General features: G+C 46.6%; 1 protein-coding gene across 8 annotated transcripts in view; it reads right to left on the reverse strand.

Moving 5' to 3' along the window:
* Positions 1 to 238: 238 nt before the first annotated feature.
* Positions 239 to 23,974, reverse strand: part of UBR4 (ubiquitin protein ligase E3 component n-recognin 4) — a 140,281-nt gene continuing 116,545 nt past the window's right edge. For all 8 annotated transcript variants that reach the window (XM_049878096.1, XM_049878101.1, XM_049878097.1 and 5 more), the window contains 16 exons: positions 21,941 to 22,028; positions 21,287 to 21,414; positions 20,228 to 20,335; positions 19,698 to 19,817; positions 18,743 to 18,933; positions 18,116 to 18,289; positions 17,075 to 17,174; positions 15,414 to 15,632; positions 14,147 to 14,260; positions 13,027 to 13,169; positions 12,411 to 12,536; positions 11,059 to 11,253; positions 7,974 to 8,198; positions 4,650 to 4,740; positions 3,751 to 3,913; positions 239 to 661 (listed from right to left, as the gene is read on the reverse strand). In XM_049878096.1, coding sequence (XP_049734053.1) covers positions 597 to 661; positions 3,751 to 3,913; positions 4,650 to 4,740; positions 7,974 to 8,198; positions 11,059 to 11,253; positions 12,411 to 12,536; positions 13,027 to 13,169; positions 14,147 to 14,260; positions 15,414 to 15,632; positions 17,075 to 17,174; positions 18,116 to 18,289; positions 18,743 to 18,933; positions 19,698 to 19,817; positions 20,228 to 20,335; positions 21,287 to 21,414; positions 21,941 to 22,028 — 2,250 coding nt within the window. In that variant the 3' untranslated portion in view covers positions 239 to 596. The remainder of the gene's footprint in view (positions 662 to 3,750; positions 3,914 to 4,649; positions 4,741 to 7,973; positions 8,199 to 11,058; positions 11,254 to 12,410; positions 12,537 to 13,026; positions 13,170 to 14,146; positions 14,261 to 15,413; positions 15,633 to 17,074; positions 17,175 to 18,115; positions 18,290 to 18,742; positions 18,934 to 19,697; positions 19,818 to 20,227; positions 20,336 to 21,286; positions 21,415 to 21,940; positions 22,029 to 23,974) is intronic.

Genomic DNA, 23,974 nt, shown 5'->3' on the forward strand with positions numbered 1-23,974 from the left:
CTTCCAAGGTCAAAAAATCGAGAGGCCGTGGGCTTTGTTTAGAAAAAATCGCAGCCATCAAATGTGGTGCCCCACCTTGCTGGTTGTGAACACCCAACCAGGCTGACAGGCTCCATTCAGTGTGGACAAGAGGCTCAGGAACAGTGATCCTGGTACATCAGGCTCGTGAGCTGATGCCAGAAAGAGCTGTGCATTCAAGGACAAGCATTTGGCCAGCGTCACTAAGGGTGGTTTAAGCAGCAGCCAACACCTTCTTTTTCAATGTGTATTAAGTCATTTGTTTATTTCTCAAGATGTGCACACTCACGTATTAAGTTGGCCAGGACAATTCATGGCTCCTAGGTATGTACAGGTCCTTTGATGGCTTGGGTTACATACAACTTCATAGCTAGTGCACCACACACACAGGATAAAACAGGAAGCCTAAAAACCCCAAACCACTGCAAGAAAAAATGAGGCAGGGAAGGAGGGAGGGAGACAGGGGTTGTAATGCAGCATCCCGTGGGGGGACAATCAATGCACAAGGAGGGAGAACACAGAGGGATGGAAGGCAAGTTTGCGTCAATCTTCATCAACTGCAGTTTCCATGTGGAGGGTCAGGGGATTGAGTTTAACAGGTCCTTCAGGAAGCTCTCTGGATCGCTGATTTCTGATAAAAGGCCTGGAAAACAGAGCAGGCAGAAGCCAGTTAGGAGCTGGCATGCACAGCCCCCAGCCTCACTGAGTCATGCTGCCGGATCCACTCAGAGAACACGCTGTGCCCCAACAAGCTCCAACACAGCTGCTCACTGGGAGATCAGCAATGACTGGGGATGCGGTCACCAAGCGAGCAGCCCCTGCATCTGGTTCTGTAAAGAGGACACAAGTCCTGTTATGGGATCACGTGCTGTTTGGGGTAAAGGCATTGAAGTGGCAGAGGCCAACCTCATTATCTCCCCAGAGCAGAGGTTCTAAACCTGGGTCCATGGACCCAACTGAGGGGCCCTGCAAATCCACCGGAACTGAGTGCAAGACGGAGGGGGTCTTCTGGAGGGAGCGTACCCACAACTTTCATCAGATTCTCAAAGAGATCTAGGACCAAAGGAAGGTTAAGAACTACTGCCCTCAAGGGCTGGGAGGAGCAGAGTGACGTAGTAACACCCCAAACTGATCTGAGTTTAGACCCTACCACCAGTCCTGGGGCCTTGAGCAACCTGCAGAAGCTTGGAAGCTCCATTTCCTCAACTACAGGTAGTTCCCAGCTTACAACAGGGTTACATTCCGATGACTCCTCGTAAATTGGTTCTGACATAGTCAAATATCTCTCTTTTTTTTTAGTTTTCATTATTACCGACTTTTTGGTATCAGTACCTTTATAAATCATAACATTGAACATCTGCAGCGAACACCCGCGAACGGTAACATCAGCAAATTATGCGCCGCAACACTGTATGTAGTACGTTACTAACAATAAGATGTACAGAAAAGGAAAATAATGCACCAAAAAAAAAAAACCCCAACATGGACCAGTTCATCCTACCTTGAATATGCTCTAAGTTGGGGACTACCTGTATAAAATGGGGTCAGTGACAAGTCTTTGCTGTGTCGCTGTGGGGATTATGTGAAAGTGCCCAGTGCAGAGAAAGTATTCAGTCAGCATCAGTTGTTACTTCAAGTTGGTGCTAACTATTCCTCTGTGGCCCATCCTCCCATCCCTAACCAAGCACGGTACAGGAAACATTTAGGCCTCACATTAAACAAGCCTGGAGCTGTTAATCCCGTAGGCCTGGCAACATTCAAACTAATGGAGGGAAGAGTGGCAGTGATAGTTTCTTGTTGGCTTCGGAAGGTGTTTTCATCCTTGCATTTATTCATAGGGTGCGTCTGATGTTAGAAAATTTCTAACAGTTTAAACAAAATGATAAAGTCATGCTGTAAAACCTGGCCTACGAGTGGAAGGCCCCAGAGGCTCCCTGCCTCACAGAGGCTCCCCGCCTCACAGAGGCTCCCCACTCTCCCCTACTTCATGCTGCCACTGGCCCCGTTCCAGGGCTGATGCAAAGCCCTGTCCTGAGGTGAGCCCCCTCCTTCCCCCACCCACCTCCTGCTCTTCCTAACCCTGACCTGACATTCATATTGACACAGTCTTCATTCATTCCTTTACCACACTCTGGGTGACAGACAGACTGGGCACTGAGGATACAGAGACAACTAAGACAGGCCATCTGCTCTCCCTCAGGGTAGCTTTCTGGGAAGAAAGCAAGGCACAGAGCTAAGGTACGAAGATGGTTAAATGTCTAAGCTAAAAAGGTACATGTGGGAGTGGTAAAGAGCTAGTGAAGCTAACAAAGAAACCCAGTGTCAACCTGACCTCCCAGGTAACAGGGTAGGTGCCAAGACCCATGCCAATACGCTGCTTCCACTGAGACCAAACAATGCAAAGATGGTCAAAGTGGAGGCCCCAGGGCTGTTTGGAAAATCCCTCAGTTGGCACTGAGCTGGGGAAAAAAGGGAAATCAGTCTGAGCTTCTCTCCAGACCTTCAGTGGGTCTATTTCCCAGAAGCTAAGGACACGGACAGAGAAGTGTTAATGGAGGCTTTCTCTTGAGAGTGGGATCGAGGGTGAATCTTTTCCCTGCTTCTTTACACTTTACAAAATTCCCACAATGAACATCAGAAAAAAGTGAAACAGAGAAACAAGCTAACAAGAGAGCCGAGTAGGCCCGGTTGCTCTCCTGAGGTCTGGGTAGCTGGATGGAGGACTGTAATGACAGCGCCCACAACTTGAGAGGGCACAGTGTCTTTAACGCTGGGTGGATTTTCCCAGGAATGGCCCCAAGTCACCTCCCACTGCTGTTATTTGATGCTTGGCTATGAAATCCAAACAAAATTTAACGTGTTTGTAATAAGGATGACAAATTTGTTGTATAAAGAATCTGTACACAAGAGAGAACAATGAGCTTCATTCTACTGGCTGTGGGATGAGGAACCGTCTAGAGTCCTCAACGTGACAATAGCTCCAAGTGTTATCCTAGTGTTATACTTGAGACACTCTTAGCTCTGTTTTGATATTTATAGCTATTTTTAAGAATCAGCTGGGTGCAGCTGTGACATGAGAGGTCTCAGACCTCAATGAGAGGAAGAGGCAGGAGGAAGACAGATGAGCTCAAAAACTGGGTGTGCCCATTCAGATGTTAATTCCCTGAACTGTCATAACAAGTCAGGAATCAAAAGAGGTGCCCTATCACTTTCTGGAGCCCTGGTGGTGCAGTGGTTAAGAGTTTGGCTGCTAAACAAAAGGCCGGCAGTTCAAATCCACCAGCCACTCCTTGGAAACTCTATGCGGCAGTTCTACTCTGTTCTATAGGGTTGCTATGAGTCAGAATCGACTTGATGGCAATGGGTTTGGTTTTGGGTTTATCACTTTCTAGCTGTGTCCCCTTGGCAACTTATTTAGTCTTCAGAACCTGTTACCCCATCTATAATATGGGGATAATCTGAGTTCCAATCTCCTGCAGGACTGCCTTGAGGACTGAGATAAAGCATGATAAGGAGCAACACAGGGGCAGGATGGAGTTAAGTACTCGAAACATGTCAGCCCTATTTTGTTATTAGCGGCCAGGCAGTTAACCATCTTTCCCACCCTTGCAGTGGCAGCAGGCAGGCTGGTTCTTCCCATATGTGAAGGTGACAGCTATGGCCAGACTCACGAAGGCCAACGCGGGGGCTCTGCTGCATGGAATCTTTAAGAGATAAAACCTTGACACTGACCAGCCACATCGAGGAACTCTGAGAAGGTTTCCACTGGCATGAACTCCTCCTGGAAGGTTTTCAGAGCTTTGTCGGCAGCTTCAGAGATGGGCATGTCGTTGTGGCGGATGTATTCAGCTAGAGAGCAGGACCAGCCTCCCTCTGTGTTACTGGTAGGCACCTTCTACAAGAATCAACAGGAGACAGGGACAGGGAGGTAGGTTACTTAATGCTGCCTCATCTCTTTCCTCTAGTCAGCAGGTTATTTCCATCCTGAGGAAAACCAAGCCTTCCCATGGACATCAACGTTCTTCCAGGAGCGTACGTTTTGTTTCAAGACACAGCAAAATTTAATTTCGTTCCTCTCATTATGCACAGTGTCCCCCAAGCCTACAAGCTACAAGAGCTGCGTGCTTTATTCCCTACATATTTCATGCCTGCATTTCCCAAAGTAAAGGAAATTGTCAACATGCTCCATTTGAGCTATTTCATTCAGACGATAAACTTGAGCCACCCCAAAACACTCTGATTCTTTCAAGGGAGGGAGAAGTGTCCTATTTTAAGTGGGGCTGGAGGAGGGTCACACTGCACCCAAGGCAACAGAGTTTATCCATACAGAGAGGACAAAAGCAACCAAGTCCTGACTCGGGCGGGAAGATCTGCCAGTAGAAGTGGATTCAGAGCAGGCCTGAGACCACACAGCAGGAGTGATCTTGGCTACAAACGTACATCAGAGATATATGGGTCTAAGTTCATAGTATAAATCCCTTCCCAAAGTAAGTGTGATTTGTTTCTCAGGAGCAAACACTCCGGCCAGTAGAGGAGCAGCCATTGGGGTGCTGGGGCAGGGGGCAGAGCCAACAGTGCAGATTACTGTACACCCTTGCAGAAAACAGCTGAGCCTTCAATGGCTTCCTTACCTTAAACATGTTGTATATGAGATCGACTAGGGCCCAAAAGAGAAGGGAAGAACGGTAAGCAGAGTAGTCCTTCACTGTCTTATCTGTCAACCTAGAAAATGAAATCAAAGTCCATCTCCATGAAGACTCTAGAAGGATACTCACAAGGACAGAGCAAAGTATCCTGGGTTTCAAGGGAAGAGTCACAGTAATCTATGCATCACATAGTCCAGTACTTGCCTTTCTTCTTGGGAAAAAAGCAACTGTGGGCAAGAAGTTCTGAGCCCTGGGACTCAGCGGCTTATTTATTACAAATGTGTTCCATGCAATATTCATCTTTAATATGAGCTCTCTTCCAAATCAGGGTAAAACAGGATGGGGGAAGACACAAGTTGCAACACGGCAATCAAAAGGCCACTGCCTTCAAGAAATGCAAAGGACATCTGTGTTTCCTTTGTGCTTGCTTAGCCCCCAAACAAGCACTTGGACTTGATGATAACTCATAAATGAAGTAGGAAGCAAGTCTCTACTTCAGAGTCTTTACGTTCCCGCTGGGAGAATTTTTACAGTCAGCAGACCTAAACCAGCCAAACACAGCAATTTGTCAAACGGATGTGTCAAAATACAGCAAGCTGGTAGAAAATCGGTGTTGAGCAACAGTAACGTCTAGGATGGCGTTCGTTACCACCCGACACCTCCTAAATCCTGGGATAACCCACACCTTTTTGTTTCTAATCAGTATCATCTCTAGTTAATCCAATAAGCCAGCTCAGGATTCTGTCTCTGACCACATCCACTGCCGTCTCAGCAGGCGCTCTTGGTCTGAGGAGTGATTACACCAGGTAGGGCCACTAGGAAAAACAAGGAGCTCAAACTCCCCCCTTCATGCTGTGAAGAACAGGTGTGTAAATCTGGTTTCTAAGGCCCAAGATCTACGAGGAGTTTTCTTTGGAAGCTGCCTTAACATCAGTAAGAAGCGAGTGAAGATTGGATGAGCCCTTGTTGTGGACGAGGGATGAGAAAACACCCCATGACCGAAAGGACCCAAAGTATCTTTAAGGTGTGTGTGTGTGCGCGCATGCATGCACACGTGTACTTGCACATGTATATATGTAAGAATCATAAAAATAAGGCAAGCATAAAGATTATTTATGATAGAAGCTAAAACTATACCGTATGGGCCTCAAGTGAGGGGCCTGCTAGCATGGGACAGACAGGTTACCCACTGGGTATTAGGAAAATGTTTAATTTAACAAAAGTAAAATAATAATAATAAAATGAGAAAATTCTGTTTGTTAAAATATGCTCCCTGGACCCTCCCTCTACCCCAGTGCTCCCGTGCCTACCACCCAGAAGGAAGTTTCAGCCTAAGGCGAAAATTCCTGGAAGTGGGCCTTGTTGGGTGAGGGTAAGGATCCATGTCTCTGCAACTCTGAATGGCTGCAGATAACAGGTAAGATTCTGATGGAAGCCTAAGAAAGTCCCGGGCTTAAATACTCCCAAGTTCTCCCTAAATGCAAAACACACAGAAGAGGTCAACTTCTTTTGTGCAAATTCCTAGAGCTGTGTTTTTATCTATCTGTTACTGCATTCCTCCACAGGATTTACAGGACGTATGACAAAGCCAGCTGCCAATAACATTGCCCGCACCACTAGGATGACACCTTCTAAACGTCTCTCTGGCCATGATCTCTTCTGGGAGCGTGTCCTTCTAGCCATGATCTCTCCTGGGAGCGTGTCCCAACACCGTGCAAACCATCAGCACTTCTTCTAGCCTGTTTCATATCCCCCAGACCACCACCAGGTTTGGTTCTTCTCCGTGGCTGTTTGGCTTTGGTAAGCAGGAATCTTGAGTGACCCTGGCCAACTTCATTATTTAAGGCCAATTAGTAAAGGTAACTAAGCTACTACTGAGAAATGCTGACTCGTGAGTGCAGCTCACACTGGGTTTCCTAATTAAGCTGTGACCAAATCAACTTTTCTTTAACTGCCTGGGAGAGTAATGAATTCTGATCTCCTACTTGAAAGCCCAACAGCTCATGTGGGTTGATTTCAAACCTACCATTGCGAGCCTGTGCCCAATAAATAGCCACTTTATTTGCTATGGATGCAGGGCTCAGTCTGGCTTATCAGCAACTTAGTAACCTCAACTTCTGATCTCTAGCAGCTAGTTAACTAGTAATGCTTTAGACTCTTGGGAAACACTGGACAGTTATATATTTGGAATAGGGGCAGGAGTTAGAGAAGTCTAAGGAGACTGGCCCCCTTCTACTTTACCCAAACAAGCTGGTATTGGCTGGATTCAACAGCAGAGCTCCTTTAGGGGAGCTAGGTGCCTACAGACTAGCAACGTGTGATGCTCAGCTGATGAAGGTAAAGATATCAGAAGTGCCAATTCAGGCACATGGCTGTTTTCCTCTTGGTTTGTCATTATCATGGGCCTAAAATTCCTCCTCTGGCTCCCTTGTTGGCCTTCAAACATGGAAATGTTTGCTGTGATTCTAGGCTGAAGGATTTGGCAGGTTAAAGAGTCACGAGGACAGATTTTCCAGAAAGGAACCAGAAGCAAATTTTACTGAAGTGGCAGAAGCAAGCTGGAAACCCATTCCTTACTCTGTAGCCCCCCAGGGCAGACACGGTTTGGTGCCGTTACAGCCACCCATGGTGCCCGTGGAATCCATGTTCAATCAATGCGGTTATGGTCATCTCAAAAAGGTTTTGTTGTTTTTGTTTGCAGTTGTTTCTCTCAAGACACTTCCCTTCTGACCCAAATCATAGCACAAGGTTATTAAAATAAAGACCACTTCCTTCCTGAAATGCTTTCCTTCTTTGGGATGTGTCAACATGAAAAGGAAAAATGAGTCCGGAAAAAGAAAGACTCATGGGGCAGACACTATAGAAATGTACCTAAGAAGGGAGAACGAGCTCTTATCTGAAAAGAAAATCCCCAACCTCAGTCATGCTGGAGCTTTCCTAGTTTATGGTAAGACCAGCAAGATTCTGAAAACCTGGTTATCTGTCTTAGCCTCCTGCCAGTTCTAATTCTTGTCATTAGTAGTATCGCCCTATGTGTGGCTGGCTTCCTCTCTTTAAAACTACAGCAGGTAAGCCTGGCTCCACCTTTCCAGTGGCTGGATATGAAATCTACAGGTGATCGGGCAACTGCCAGTCAATCAGGCCTAGATTCTGGACGTCACAGGTTGAGAAGGGGCAGCGTCAATTACTGACAAGCGAGCATTTCTTCACTTAGCACACATGCACTGCTAGGCAACTTTCAAACACACTGGAATACATACTCCAGGTAACAGACAGCTCAGGAAACACCTTCCTGAAGCAGGTACTGACCTGGTGGCTCCCCCAGGAGCCACTGCCCGAGCCTGAGAGGTCACCAGCAGCCTCTGCAAGATTTCCACACGTATAGCTCTCCACTTCTCAGGGGGCAGAATGTGGAGGGCCAGGACCGTGAAATAGTGGGGCCCATCCACTTCAAAGGCACTCTCCACCCACTTCTCCTTGGGCTGCTCCAGAAAGCCTTGGAGGTTCTTCTCCTCTCGGGAAGTTGCTCGGGTTCTGGAATGAAAGAGGCAATGACGAAACGAGGGTAAGAGCAGGACACCAGCAACAAAAAGGAAGAAAGATTTGCTCAACTGTCATCTTCTTTTAAGTTTACTGACCACTTGGATTACTGAGCTTGTCCTCACTCTCAGCCTTGAATGCTCTTCCCACCTCTTCTCTGGCAATCCATGTGCTTCTTCCCCTTTATGCCTTTTTTCATGGCATCTTCCTTGCTCTCCTTCCCTCACCCCACCTCAGCTCTCCTACAATTCCCAACAACTACTGCTCCTTGAACACCCCTGTGTCTCATGCAATGAGCCAGGCATGTTCACAAACACTCTCTCACGTAAATGCCATAGCCACGTTGGGCGATCATTGTTAGCTCCATTTTACCACAGTATCTGAGACCCAGAGAGGTGAAGTGACTCAACCAAAGACACCAAGCTAGTTAGTGATGGAGCTAAAATGTGAATCTTGGTTCCCTAACTCTAAAACCACAGTCTGAATTCTCCCTTACTCCATGTAGTCTTAAGATATTTACGTTATTTGCACTACCTTTGCATCTTGGTGCATTTCCTAGGTTTTCCATTTTGGTTTGTTTTCCTAAGTGTTTGTGTCCTCTTTCCCTCATGAGAACAGTTTCTTCCTGGCAAGGACTGTTTGTTCCCATTCTTCCTCAAATACAACGGTAATGATGATCATAGCAAACTTCAATGCCAGACACCATTCACAATAACCCTGTTAGACAGGTGCTATCAATACCCCCAATTTTACAGAAGAGGAAACTACAGTACAGAGAAGTTAAATATTTATCGAAGTCACCCAACTGGAGAGTCAAAGAACTGGGCTCTGAACCCGAGCAGTCTGGCTCCAGAGCCTATTTGTTAGCTCATCTTCCCTCCCATGACAAAGCTTTGCCAAGTGGTCACTGAATTGGCACTGACAGATCACCTGAGTCCTTCCTGCCCATGTATTTCTGACTACCTGATGGTACTCTCACGCAAACAGCACTTCATGCCTGATCCTAATTCTGTGGAGGAACAAACCTAGACCAAGACTCTTGCTTTGTCCTTTAAAAACAAACGATAGTAGCTGCCAAAATCAAAGTTTCCAGGTCTGCAGATGGCACTGCCACAGACACTGGACTATGGGAAAGCAGGACGGTCTGATACAAGGACACCCTGCTTCCGTCTACTCCCTGCAGAAGGAGCATGAAGGAACAGACAGGTGTATTTGGCTTGATTTTCCTGGTCATGGGGAATCACAAGCTTTCTGACACTGGAGCTGCAAGTCCACAAATGTAAGACCTGCTCAGGTTCTGCTCCGGCTCACAGGGGCTATGGTGCTACACACTTGCCTTTGCACAGATGTTCCGCCAAAAGCAGCCATCCTCCTCACCTAGCCCCCACCTGACCAAACTCATACCAATGTGAAACAGCTGGCTGGGGAGGCGGTGTGTGGCTGAGAAATAGTGCCTCTCTGTGAAGCTTCCAGGCCAGCCTCTTTACCACTGTATACTGATCAAGATAACCATTACACAGCCAATTCCCTCTCCAACTAAGAGATTTAGGCATGAGTTACAAATGTCTGGCATTTGAGAAACACAGTGACACCTGAAGTCACCAGCTCTATTCCTCTGGGCTAATCATGCTGTCTCTGTGGGTTTGCTCTTCTCTTGGACAATGGAGCAGTCCACTCTACCCCATGGCTGCCAAGAATGGACAAGTCTCTGCAAAAACCAAGGGCTCTGTTAAAGGCCACAGCACACTGGTAATTAGTGCTGGCCTGGGCTGAGGTGGTGTGGGTAAGTGGGAAGGTTTGTACTGTCAGCGATGCCAAGTGTTTTCTCTGACAGTCTGAGCGTTTAGCAGATGATGTAATGCATTCTGAGAGATCTGCCCTGTGTTTTAACAATGAAGCATTGGGTCTTGAGGTCAGTCTTTTATCTCATAAGGAAATGGTGAGGGAAAAAAATCACATTGTTAAGGAAGAGGAACATACAAGACAAGAGACAGATTGTCCTGTTGCCTAAACTGAGCTGCAGCTGCCTCGTGTGTACTGTACACAGGCTGTCAACAGCCGTCAATTCTCTGCCCAACGGACTTTTAAGACTCTGGCCAGAAGACAGGGCCTCAAATTAAGAAAGCATTTCAATCAAATCTAAGTCTATTAAATCTCTTCATTTGCTTTTAAAACCTGGGATGGAATTAAAGAAGGCTGTTCTCTTCTATTCTAAATGTGTCTTTAAGGTGATGCTTTTACGTATTACCCAAACAATTCCATAATGTACATATGGATAAAAGTACAAATCTATTTTTTTTCCTAGCTGTCTTCCTTCTCACTTGACTTTCCCAGACAGTCTTCAACACTCTCATTCCCCCTCACTCGTGCCCGGATCACTACTCACTGGAGAGAAAACAGGGATAACCAATCCGGTTTTCCATTTATGAAACGGGTCTTAGTTCTGCTGCATTCTCTTGGTATGAAGCCTTCACCTGTAACAACTTGCGTGCCCCTGACTAATGACTGTGGTGCAGCTCGACCCATGGCCTCCCCCATCCCAGAGAATAGAGTAGAGGCTTGCATGGCCTGACACCTGCCTGCTCCTCTCTGGGCTGGAGGTCAGTCCAAGAATGCAGTCCTTGGTGGCCCATGGTAGGAGATGTAACAGGTTTTAAATGGGAGTCACCTTTACTGCTTTATTCTGTGTGACTCCAAAAGAGCCACAGTTAGATATCCCTGCCTTGGTAAAGTCTACTTTAGGTCACACCTTTACTCAGGAACTAACCAGGGAGGATATGGAAAAGCAGGGAGACCTTGCTGGACAGAGGGGTGGAGTGTGGGTCAGCTGAGACGCTGCCCCTGGGATACTGACGTGTTCAGGACATAAAGCACAGTGTGAATGATGTACGGGATCAGGTGGATGTTGCTCTCCCGGCCACCCCCGCCGGTGTCGGCGCTGAAGGACTGCTCCATGGCGAAGCGCAGGAAGAGCAGCTTGATATCGTGAATGTTGAGCTGATACGTGGGTTCTCGCTGGCCCGTACATTCCTGGAGGTAAGTGTTGTGTCTAGGATGAAGCAGAAAAAGTGCTGAGATGGAGAGGAAAGGAACTGATTCTTCGTTGGGAAAACGTTAATTTGGAAGGCAGGGCCCCACTTCAGTCCCCTCTGCCTGATGACTGCACAGGTTACACAAATGGCTAGAGGGATAAAATGGAGAGTAAAGGCCAAGGGTGGAGCCAGGAGGAAGGCAACAGCACAGGACGTGTTCTTTCTGCTATAACTCCAAGCTTTGGTGAGAACCCCCCATTTCGGGGGAGCCCATTTCATAACGCACAAATGTCACAGGACGTATCATAGCCTCCATCTGAAAGTTTTGGAAAAAGAAATGTAGAACTTATCCATTCCGACTGAAAAGGTAATCTATCCATAAGAATCATCTCTTCAACCCTCAAATAAGTTTCTCTATGTCATTTACCTTACCATCTATCTGGTCTCTGATTCTTATTAGCTGTGATCTAGAGAAAGTTACTCAAACTCTCTGTGCCTCAGTTTCTTTAACCAAAGAAGGTGTATACTAACATCATATGATAAGCATTCAAACGTGTTGCCTATTATTATTGTCTCTGTAGTTACTGCCAGCTACCTGTTTTATGATGTGTACCTTTTCATCCCTGAGCTTTAAAGTAGAACTTGGGGCAGGGCACCTCCCCAGGGACACCAGCAAGAGATGAGGAACTCATAGAGGCTTCGCTATTTTAACCTTGACCTTCAGAACCAGGGAGGCCTTAAAAGGAGCCTGGTATTCTCCACGCCACTGAGCCATTTTCATTATTTAAACCTCAAAGCCACATACTGCGGAAGTGATGACCTCTGGGAAATTTTGGCCCCAAGGACCAAGTCACGGGTTCTGTGTCTTACTTCACAAGATCAGCCAAGGAGATATAATGAATAACCAGAAATTTTACATGGTGGACCAGAAGCTGAGGGTGCTGGTTTCTCTCAGTCGGTGGATGGGCCCCACTAGATCATCGCTTTAGGAAGTCTCCATCCCTCTCTGCGGGGGCCCTATATCCTCTGGACAGCTCCCCAGTCAGCAAGCAGGGGCATGGATTCCCAACGGAAGTCACAGGAAATAGTTTCACCATGGGTTGGGCTGAAAGCTGACCTTTCCCCACCCCCTGGGAATCCCCTCATTTTACAACGCAAACTGCTCAACACTCACCTTGCCAAACAAGTGGCAAAAGCTGATTCAGGGACATGGGGCCCCCAGACTGGAAGAAGCCCATTGCACTTAGTGTTGGCGTTCTGAAGGGCTGCACTTTCCCACTCTTCCCGGCCTCGAGCTAACCTGGATTGGGAGGAGAGCAAAGACAAGTGACTACTCGAATTAATTTGGCAACTAGGCACCTGGGTGAGTGGGGGTGGGAGAGGGAACACTAAGGAAGTAAGTTAGCCCACGCTTCTAGCCCCACTGAGAGAAGGGGCCATTTGTAACCTGGTAAATGCTGGATTCATTGATTCAAGTAAGCAAGGTCTCTTTCACCAGCATTGTGCCAAAGCCAACGCATATTTTCTTAGCCATACTGCAAGAATAGCTCCTGTGCGTATGTGGTTTAATGTAGAAAATTCTACTCCCCAGAGACAAAGGAGCAGATTTAAAACCTCGGGGTTGGACGTTCCATCCCTCCAACTCCAGGAGCCCACTCCTCTGAAGCAATGTGGGCCTAGTCTTTCTGCCCACCAGGCTTGGCATGAGTTGAAGCACATATGAAGGCGAGGGGGTAGGTGGGTGAGCAGGCTACAGAAGGAGGTGGCCACTGCACAGAGCCAGGGCCTACCTGACGGCAGCCAGGTGGCAGTCATAGTGCACAATGTTGAAGTGGGACACGGTGCTGTAGCCCTGCTGTTTCCGGGGCTTATTCTCCAGCTCCTCCAAGGCCACCCGCTTAGTGAAGGTATAAATGCCTAGGACCTTCGTGGGCTGCCAAGACAACAAGTTAAAAAGGAAAAGAGGTGAAGGAAAGTCCAAGTTGGGCTTTGGAAGGAGGTGAAGCAGAACAGCAGGGAACTGAGTTTCTATCTCCCTAGGCAATGCTTTGGAATTCAGGTTGTTTCCACCAGGGATGTGTTCCAGAGAGTGATGCTGGCTAGAACCTTAGTCTACTGGCTGGGCACAGCCCTGGGGAAATGAGGAGTGTGGGGAGCAACAAAAAAGAAGTGGATGCTGTGCAGATGGAGAGACAGAAATGTAAGCCTAAACCATCATTCTTCTCTTTCTTGCTGAAAATGAAGAATAGAGTGCCTTCTTGATATGTCACTTGCTTTTCAAAACCTGTCAGGCAGCTCCAAGGAGTCTGAGTTATAGTAGGACTTACAAGGCCTGTGGCCCAGGGTACTTGCCCTTCAACAACTTGGGTGCTAAGTAGTAAATTCAAGCTGGAGAGGAAGAGGCCACCTTTTAAGACTTTGAGGGAGCAAACAGATCACTTCCTGTTCTGTCCCTTTCAGCTGTAATCTAGTTTGGGAAAGCCTAGAAAGCTAAGGTTCTGATCTTCTCCCCAGTGATCCTGAATGGAAGCAGCATGGTGTGTTTTTAAGAGCCTAGTACTGAAGTCAGAGAGGCCTGGGCTAGAATTCCGACTCTGCCGTGCGGACTTTGCTCTCTCATTCATAAGTTGGGGCTTATTACAGGTTGGAAGATAAAATTTACATAAAGCTCTGAGCATGGGACCTAGCATATAGAAGGAATTCAATGGGTGGTAGGTGACAACGATGATGATGAGGACTAATGTTCAGATCAGTTTGCCTTCCTGCCTTTCATCCACCTGAAGCACAGCTCCTAGGATGCAAACCTTGACCCTGGCCTATCTGCAGGAGTCAGATGCACTGCCACCAAGGGCTAGGCTGAGCCAGCCAGGCACACGTCCTCAGGAGCGACTCCAGGCCCAGCAGCTGTACCTGGAACTTGTAGCCCTCCCTGCAGATGCAGCACGTGAGGCCCGGCTCCTCGATCAGCTCCTCCATCTGCTTCAGTAGCGCCGTCTTGGTCACGACCTGGCCCTTCTCATTTGTCTGTAGGAGGAACCCAGTCAGCACGTAAGAGGGGGTTTCCACCACCCTCCCACCCTTACTTAGGGATGTTCAGGAACAGGGCCGACCTTCACCACACACTAAAGGCACTACTGCACTGAAAAGAAATCTCTTTAGTTGGCTTCTAAGGAGTGCAAAGGGAGCTCATTCAAAGCCCCAGATTCTCCTGCTGCTTCCCTCTTCCTACAGGCATCACTGAAGCAGAGGCGGCCATGCAGCTGGAACCCTGGCTCATCGCCACTTGCCACCAAGAAAGCCCCCTTTCTTTGTGCCAGCAATACCAAGTTTTGGCTGCCAAGGGCTGTTGCATTATGACTCATTTACTGTTCCCATGGGAGTTTAAAACTGCTGACATGCAAGTGTGCTGGCTTAGAGAAGGCTCTTTTAGGACTGCTGCTTCCTCCAAGGTGGAACAATGAAAAGAGCACAGAATAGAGCCCTGTGTGTCAAACAGACACAGGTTCAAAATTCTGTCAACTACTTATTAGTTATGTAGTTACTTCACCTCTCTCAGCCTCAGTTACTTCATCTGGAAAATGGGTATTATCATATCAACCTCATATCATCCCTCATTGGAGGGACTAAATTAAATGGTGCAAGTAAAGAACCTAAGCACAGTGCCTGGCATATAGTAAATCATCAATGAACAAGGTCATCTGTCACCATTTTTACAGTTTATGTAAACTTAAGTCCCTTAATCTCTGAATCTCATCTTTACACCGCAACAATGGAGACCTTAGATGACACAGTTAATGTGCTCCACTGCTAACCAAAACCTTGGTGGTTCAAGTCCACCCTAAGATGCCTCAGAAGAAAGGCCTGGAAATTTACTTCTGAAAAATCAACCACTGAAAACCCTGCGGAGCACAGTTCTACTCTGACAAACATGGGGTCATCGTGAGTTGGAATCAACTTGACAGCAACTGGTTAGCAGAACAGTAGTAGCCACACATCGGAGACTGCTGGGAAGATGAAGGTGAGCCATCTCGCACAGTGCCTAGCACACCTGGGGTACGTCTCCCTTCTCTGTGCAGCCTTCACCAGCCCCGTACCAAAGCACAAATGACTGTGCCATGACCACCTCATCAGCAGCAGCCTGGACAAGAACGCAGGGACAAGAAGGAGGTGGCTTTACCGTCATGCCCAGGGTGCCCAGAGCCTTCTGCCGCATCGCCATGGCCATGCGCTTCTTCTCAGCCCGGGTCTCCCTGCGGGCCGCGTCAATCTTCTTGTTTACATCCGGGTGTTCCCGTAGTGCCTCCAGCAGGTTCTCTGCCAGGGTCCCAATGCCCTCATCGCTGGACACCTGCTCCAGTTTATGCAGGTTTGTGATGGAGTCAGTTCCAATTAGAACCTGCCAATGAGACCAGAGGGATGTATGCCTCCTATCATACAGATGAGCATTCTTTCCAGGAGCTTCAAGGGTTGGCAAAAATCAACCAAATGTGCATAGTCTCATGTCATCTGCTCAGTTTCAATCAGATCCTTTGATTCTACGTTTCGAGAGATACAGGCAAATAAAAGAGGGTTTGGCTCTGCCACTGACCTTTGGCCAAGTACTATGCTCTTTAGCTTCTGAATCCCCATCTATACTTGAGGATAATGCCAGGGTTGCCGTGAGGATTAAAAGCTAGTTAACACACGTAACGCACCCAGCAAAGGGGCTAGAAGAGTCCTGGGAGCAGCAGTACAAGACGAGGCCTGAGCAACGAACTGCGTGAGTACAGACACCCAGGAGAGCAGCCCCTTGCCGTTCATAAAAGCCTGCCCAGAGTCCTCCCTCTGGGGGCCCCTGAGCCCACCCGACCTGCGAGCACAGGAGTTTTCTCAGCCTAGAGATACCAGAGGTAAAACTACTGTAAGTGGAATTGGGGATGGAAAAGAGATTTATTTACAAAGACATTAAGAAAGGACCCTTGTACTTGAAAAAGTTGGAATCCACCATGCTTCTCACACCCTCACAGTTCAACTGGAAAAACATTAAAGAACATTGAAGGGAGCTGTAGTTTGAAAAAGCTCTCCAGGTGAGCTCACTGAGAAATGGAGAGGTAGCATTTAAATCCCCACGTACTCCATCATAAAGTAGTTGAGGACAATTGCTACATATTTGACAATAAACTGAAAATAACAAAGCAGAGTTGCAATGTGAAAGCTCAGCAGTCAACTCGGATCACTCACTAGCTCATAAATCCATTCTCATAGCAGGTTACACTTCACATTTGTGCCTCAGCAGAATTACATGTTGTATCTCATGCTCCTAAATGCTGAACCCCTATTCCATCACCTCATGTGAACGTAAAAGCTGGACAATAAAAAGGGTACCTCGGCCCAGCAGGGAGAGATCAAGAATGAACAGCAAAGTGCAGTGGGTGGGTGTTCCTTAGAACACAGTTCTCAGTGGACTGAGGCAGAGCCAAAAATGGTGGTGATGGTATTACAAATGTCCCAGCGACTGAGGCCAGGAATAAAAAAAAAAAACTGTTTTACACTCTGATCTTCTCAGCCACACCCTCACAGTTCAACTGCTGCTCAGCTGAACCGTGAGATAAAGAAGCCCCACTTAAAAATCAGGTGAAGGAAGAAATCAAAAACACAACTTAGTCCTCCCTGCATGGAGGGATGAACCAGAAAACCTCTGAGATCCCCTTCTACTCTAGAGGTCTCATATGTTAGGGCATGTCACATCTCAAGGCTAATCCAGGTTGTTATATTCATTCAGTCAGTGGCAGCTGAGAAGTGGGTGTATGGTTCCCTCCCACCACATGTGCTATCTCGACATGCATGCTGGCTACTCACCTGGGTGGCAGGGTGCTGGATGGCCAGCCCCCGGAGAAGACGCAAGATGAATGGCAGAGCTGGGCGAGACAAAAACTTTTTCCAGATGTCAGCGTCCAAACTGCAAAGCAAAGGGAGGGTTACTTTAGCAGGCCAGGGAAGCAAAAGCTACCTAGAAATCAGTTCTTCCTTATTCTGGCTCAAACTATACTTGTTTAACTGTGACCCTCTGAGAGTGCTAAGGAATCACAAAGGACCACCCAACTGAGAAGCCTTTGTAGAAATAAGTATTCTAACTAGAAACTAAAAAGCCATCCTTTCTGATTAGTCCAAAGCACTAATGGACCACAACTACCACAGCCTCCACCAGACTGAGTCCAGTACAACTAGATGGTGCCTGGCTACCACCACTGACTGCTCTGACGGGCATCACAATAGATGGTCCTGGACAGAGCTGGAGAAAAATGTAGAACAAAATTCTAACTCACAAAAAAAGACCAGACTTACTGGCCTGACAAAGACTGGAGAAACCCCAAAAGTATGGCCCCTGGACACCCTTTTAGCTCAGTAATGAACTCACTCCTGAGGATCAGCCTTCAGCCAAAGGTTAGACAGGCCCGTGAAACAAAATGAGACTAAAGGGGCACATCAGCCCAGGGGCAAGGACTAGAAGGCAGGAGGGAACAGGAAAGCTGGTAATAGGGAACCCAAGATCGAGAAGGGAGAGTGTTGACATGTCGTGGGGTTGTTAACCACTGTCATAAAACAATATGTGTACTAATTATTTAACGAGAAGTTGTTTGTTCTGTAAACAAAGTACAATAAAATAAATAAATAAAAGGAGATTTAAATCACTGAAAAAAAAAAAAAAAAAAAAAAAAGCAGCTATCCTTTCCCAAGGCCCTGAAGGAGCCTGCAGTAGTTGAGTGGTCACCCTGAGAGTCCGAGAAGGAAAGGGAGGCCCCAAGAACAAGTGGAACACATGAAGCAATATGCCAGGATGACACGGGAAAGGGAAGCTGGAGGAGGGAAAGCAGCCACTCTGAGGAAGGTGCTCCTTACTTCTTGGCACTGGGGATGTGCTTTTTCATATAGTCCAGTGCATTCTGGGTGATTCCCTTCTGGAGAATCAGGTCCTTCAGCTGATGCCCATTGCTGTTGTTCTTGATACCGGCTGCTATTTTACAGAAGCAGTCGAGGAAGACTTTATCATCACCGCTGTGATCTTCATCATACCTGGGAGCAAAGAGTAAAAAGTCTGAGGGGGTAAAAAGAACTGATCACATCATTCTCTTGATTAACAACCTTCAACAGCCTACAGGATCAAGTCTGAACTCCTTAATTAAACATGACATAAAAGACCCTCTGGCTCCTGCTACTATCCCTCTTATCTGCTACATTCCCCGAACTCACAACATTCTCTTATATTTTCTGCTTATGACTTCCCTCCATCTTGGCATATCCCCTTCTCTGCTACCCAATTGCTACTTTAACGCAATATATTTTAATTACTGACTCCTCATCTAGACTCAGCCACTTACAGACTGGAACTGGCACACAGTCGGCCTTTAGTAAGTTTATTCAAAACAATCTCATAGAAATTCAAGTGATTCTTCCTTGGTCTCACAGGACTAGTTCAGAGTTTTTGCAGGGACTCTCACTTAGCTCTGTGAAATCCAGGCAACATACTTGTCAAAGTTGCAGTATGGTTTGAATCGCTCCACCAGGATCTGCATTTTCTCCACTTCGCCAAAGGACAGGTATGGGATTATGCGAAGCAGGCCCTGGAGCACACTAGGGTTGGAACGGACAAAGGTACTGTTGATCTGGTCCAGGAGCATCACAAGTTGATCTTTGTCACCTGTCAGGAGCAGGTTGCTCTGCATAGGAAAGAGGATCAAAGGCCCATTAACAGGATCAGGACTTTAGTTAGCTGCATCCAACTTCTAACCCCCAAAAGACATCCACTTTCATCACAGCCATCAGAAGTAGCCCTAGAAGAACTGTGTCTTAGCATTTCATGGGAAATAAGAAACAGTGTGGGCTCCACTGAGAGATTAGCTTCTAAGTTTCTGTGATGGCTCTGTTAACATTCTCAGGGAATCAAGACACACCAACACAATCCCTCCTCCTAAGAGAATGGAGACTACCTAATATTCATTTGGTCATATCTCTAAACAAGAACATTAGCACCCCATAAGAATGGGGGAAGGCACAGGTGTAGCAAGTGCAGAGAAAGTGAACTGGGAGCTGGAGACCTGACTTCAAGGCCTAATTCTGCCAGTAACCAATGATGTAACACTGAGCAGCTAACTTCATTTTCCTGGGCTTGGAGTCTCCTCAACTGTGAAATTAGGAGTTGAACGAAGGCTCCTGTCTGTCAGCTGGGACATGCCAGAATTTTATTAATGAGCTGCTTTTGAGTGAAAGAATATCCTAAGCAGCTTTGTTCCCCTGAATCCAAAGATTTCAGGCTTCAGTGAAATGATGTCACCATTAGTTGAGCCTTGCCATTAACTATGAACAGTGCAGTTCGATCATTTCTGTTGACCTGAGCTAGATGCAAACAAGCTTGTTGCTGGCAACGAGACAGTATAGGTTCTCAGTAAGTGTCTATAGACAGATGGACAGGGTCCCTACTCACCTTGTCCTCACTCAGGGGCTCGGCGTTGGACTCATCTAGGATGATCTCCATGATGCTAAGCACCTGCTCAGCCACAGCTGCACCGCCACTATCCTTACTTTCTTGCTCAGCTACCAGGGCCTGTAGAAGGACACCCAGTCACTGGGGATAAAACCACAGCCCCTCATTGCTGAGAGAATCTGCTTCTCACTGATGCCCTTCATGGCCTCAATTCTCAGAGATTCTCTATGTCTGTGTGTGTGTACACGCACCTATTTTTTCATTGGTATGAAGTCTGGATGGTTTAGGGAATATCCTTCCTCTTGAATTAAGGAAAGGAACAAGTAAGCTCAGGGCTGCCATGGAAGCAGCATGGAGGGGAGCCAGCAGAAGGGACAGCCTGACTGACTCAAGCCTCTGCATCAGTCAGGCAGATGAAGGGCTTGAAGAGGCTACACATTCATTTTATCTGAGCCCAGAACTGAGATCTCTCCTCCCATCCCTGGGCTTTCAAGGCTCATTCTTCATCACCTGCAGCCCACACTCTTTACCAAGTTTAGAGTCCCCAGCATGACGTTCAAAGTGTTCATTTCCAGCTTGACCAGCTGCTGCCGGTTGACTTTCACCTTCACGCAGTAACTGAACAATTTCAGCAGCACCTAACAAGAGGGCAAGTAAAACCCATGAGACCATCTGACAGCATAAGGAGTGGGGACAAGCAGGAAAGAAATGTCTAAGAGGGGACGTGTACCATCAGTAGGTGCCCCTCCTGAAATGTAGAGAACAGTAGGGAGAGGGAACCCTTAAGGGGACATGGTAAGAAGGCTGGGATGTCACAGGAGGCTGGCTTTTTAAATGGCTATGGTCTGCAGAGATAGTCCTCATGGGCTGGGTATGCCGCTAACATCGCTAAAACTAACAGCAGTGACACCACTCGCTAATGAACAGGTGACGCTCTATTGTCTTGGGGAAACTCCAGTACCAACTCAGGCTGAACTGAATGAAGCACATGGCCTGTGAGAGGTCACTGCACAGGGCTTTCAGGGGGCTCCACAGGACACTGATAAGTTCCTGGTGGATTCCAAATCCCAGTGAACACCCCATGAACTAAGTCAGTCATTTAAGACATGGGCACAAAAATATTTGTTCTCATATCCCTGGGGGTGAAATGATGGTATAACATTTATGATGCCTTGGAAATCTTCTAATCTTCTCTAATTCCTAATGAAATGGTTGGATGAACACCCAAACAAAATTCTACAACATGAGAAATGAAAGGGTTACATCACAAAGTTCATTAAAAAAGCAAAAATTGAAAGAAAAACAAAGAACAAAAACATGGACATAACTGTAGCTATTTGGGGAAAGACATTGGTTCCACAGGTGACTAAAGAGATGTCAGAAAAGGTTTTTGGGGGGAGTGGCTGGGGGAGGGCTGTGCCTAAGATGTCGAGGGCTTGGGGAAGCTGCCAGGTCTTTCATGAGCCAGCACTGGTCCATGACACCATGCTGCCCTCTAGGGTTAAATGGCACAACGGCCACAAGCTTCTTTCCATAGGGGCCTCTCCCAAAGCCAGAGGGCTGGTCCCCTCCTTGCTAACCCCACTCACTGTTAGAAGGTGGCGTCCCTGCTTGAAATCCTTGATCCCTGCCAGTCTGTTAAGCATGCACTCCAGGCCCCCACACTGGGCCATCACACCAGCCATCTTATATACTTCTTCTTCATCTTCTTCTTCATCTGGAGTCAAATGATCCAAACAGAAATGAAGGGGAAGGTGAAGATGGGGATAAACAGACAGCTCTCTTGCAGGCTGACAGCTACTTCCCTTTCCCTATCTCCAATAAAGAGGTAGCTGATAAAAAGGGTTCAATTTGGTGTTAAACTGTACTATCTCATTCCAAGTAACAGCTTTTTTAAAGTTCAAGTCATTTAAAATTAAATAATTTACTCAAACGTGAAAATACAATATCACTACTACCTATGGGGGGGGGTGGGGGTTAAGATAAAACTTTCTCTGTGCTCAAGACTGCTGCTAAATGCATTTTTTCCCCTAAAAGACTAATTTTTTCCCAACCTCCAGAGGTGTCTGAGCTATGCCAGAGATGCACACATTTTCCTCAGTTAGAGAAGTAATCTCACAATTTTGATGCACAGATACAAGAGAATATTTGCTGAGAACACCCTTAAGTCCCAGGACATGAACCGCTTTGTGGTCCCAAACCTCAAATCCAATGTGCAGCACTGTCTGTGAAAAGGGCCATACCTGTGGTGGAGTCTAGGGACTCAATGAACTCCTCCGTGGCATCCCCCAGCAGCCCCCGCATTCGATAAACAATCCTCATGGGCTCTCCCTGAGCAGAGAAAGTTGGAGAAAGGTACTTGTATATTAAAAAAAAAAAAAAACCCACTGCCATTGAGTTGATTCTGACTCATAGCAACCCTACAGGACAGAGAACTGCCTAGAAGAGTTTCCAAGGCTGTAAGCTTTACGGAAGCAGGCTGCCACATCTTTATTCCACAGAGTGGCTGGTGGGTTCGAACTACTGACCTTTCAGTTAGCAGGTGAGCACTTAGCCACTGTGCCACCAGGGCTCCTTACTTGTATATAGGCCCCAAGAAAAATGGAAAGGGCTCGACACCGGCTCTTGTTTAATGCCTCAGCAATGTGGAAAGCCACTATTTTTCTACATGGTCTCGGCCAGTACATTTCCTAGAATCCAAATGCACTGTAATTCACTTAGGGGAAAAGAAACTGATTTTATTTCATGTCTACTACAGGCCGGGCACCGTGTGAAGTGTTTTACAAACACTATCTTGTTTATTCACTATAACCCTATGTAATAACTACAGCAACTATTATTTATTGAGTGTTTTACTCTGTGCTGGGTCCTGTGCTAATTAAGTACTTTGTATTACCCTCCTTTTACACAAGGTTAAGCAGCTTGTTCAAAGTTATACAGCTATAAGCCCAGGTCTCATTCCAAGCCTGTGCCTCCCCCAGGACTGCTAACCAGTAGAGAACAATACCCAGAGAATCAGAACAAGTGAGGTCAATTAGATCAAGGACTCTGATTCAAGTTCAGGAATCAAAAGCAAAAAAAGGAAATACATCAATCTCTCGCGTACGGAGATTCTGAGGTCTTCGTATAACTGCATAACAAGAACAGAGTTCACTTAATTTCTTCAAGCTAAAACCCATAACCTCTCTAGAATGATTAGAAACAAGCCTTTTATACATTTGAAGATTACAGCAACTTTAGTATATGGGAGAAGTAAGAGTTCACTGCATACCAGATACTGAACTAAGCAATTTAGCATATATATTTTTCTCAGTTTGGAGATGAGAAATGAGGGCTCAAAGTCACACTATATGAAATATTAAGTGGGAGAGTCGGTACCTCACTAATGCAAACTGCCTGCTTCCAACCCAACTCTCAGATTCAAGACAGAGAACCCCAGAGGAAGAAAAGCTGTCAGAAAGGTCAGTTCTAGAAGTGTTTCCACCTTTGGAAGCCCGGTGGGAACTCCTCAGAGAAAGAACATCCGTATACCATGGAGAGAAAGAGAAAGAGACATAGAAAACAGAACAGGTAGCTAATAAGACGGGTTGTTTATTATGGAAAGGAGGGGCAAAGTAGACAAGGGCAGTTAATAAAAGCCTAGACAAAAATCTCCCACAAACTCTGGACTTTGATAGAAGAACCCCTCAGTAGATGATGCTAATATAAGGGGGGCGGGGGCGGACTGACTCTCAATTTCTGCCTCGTGGTTCAGAAGGGCAGGTGCCCATGAAGACTCCTTGGGTTCCAAACCACCATTTACGATGGTGCCTGTAGAAGCTTGGTCTTACTTTTTCATATGCAGCTAGGATTAAATCTGTATCGTTCTGTTTGGACGCTAAAATGTCTGTGACAAGATGCCACGGGTGGGTCAGTCCTCTGCGTGTCCCTCTGCCAACAGTGTTACACCTACTCAACTGGCAGTAGGCCAACAGTAAACAGTGACCAGGATTCCCAGCAAAGTGGGAGAACAGAAAGGAAAGCAAAAATATATAACTAATTAAAGGCTAAAATGTAGAAGTAGTACGCTGCCAATTTAGTTTCATAAACTCTACGAAAGTATTTGAGACTAAGTATAGGAAAGTTTGTGGTGCTTCATTGGTACACTAAACCAAGAACCAAACCGAGTCAATGCTGACCCACAGCAACACTACAAGACAAAGTAGAACTGCCTTAAAGGGTTTCCAAAGCTGTAATCTTTATGGAAGCAGACTGCCACATCTTTCTCCTGTGGAGCA

The sequence above is a fragment of the Elephas maximus genome, chromosome 3 (genome assembly GCF_024166365.1).
Source record: "Elephas maximus indicus isolate mEleMax1 chromosome 3, mEleMax1 primary haplotype, whole genome shotgun sequence".
NCBI lineage: Eukaryota > Metazoa > Chordata > Mammalia > Proboscidea > Elephantidae > Elephas > Elephas maximus.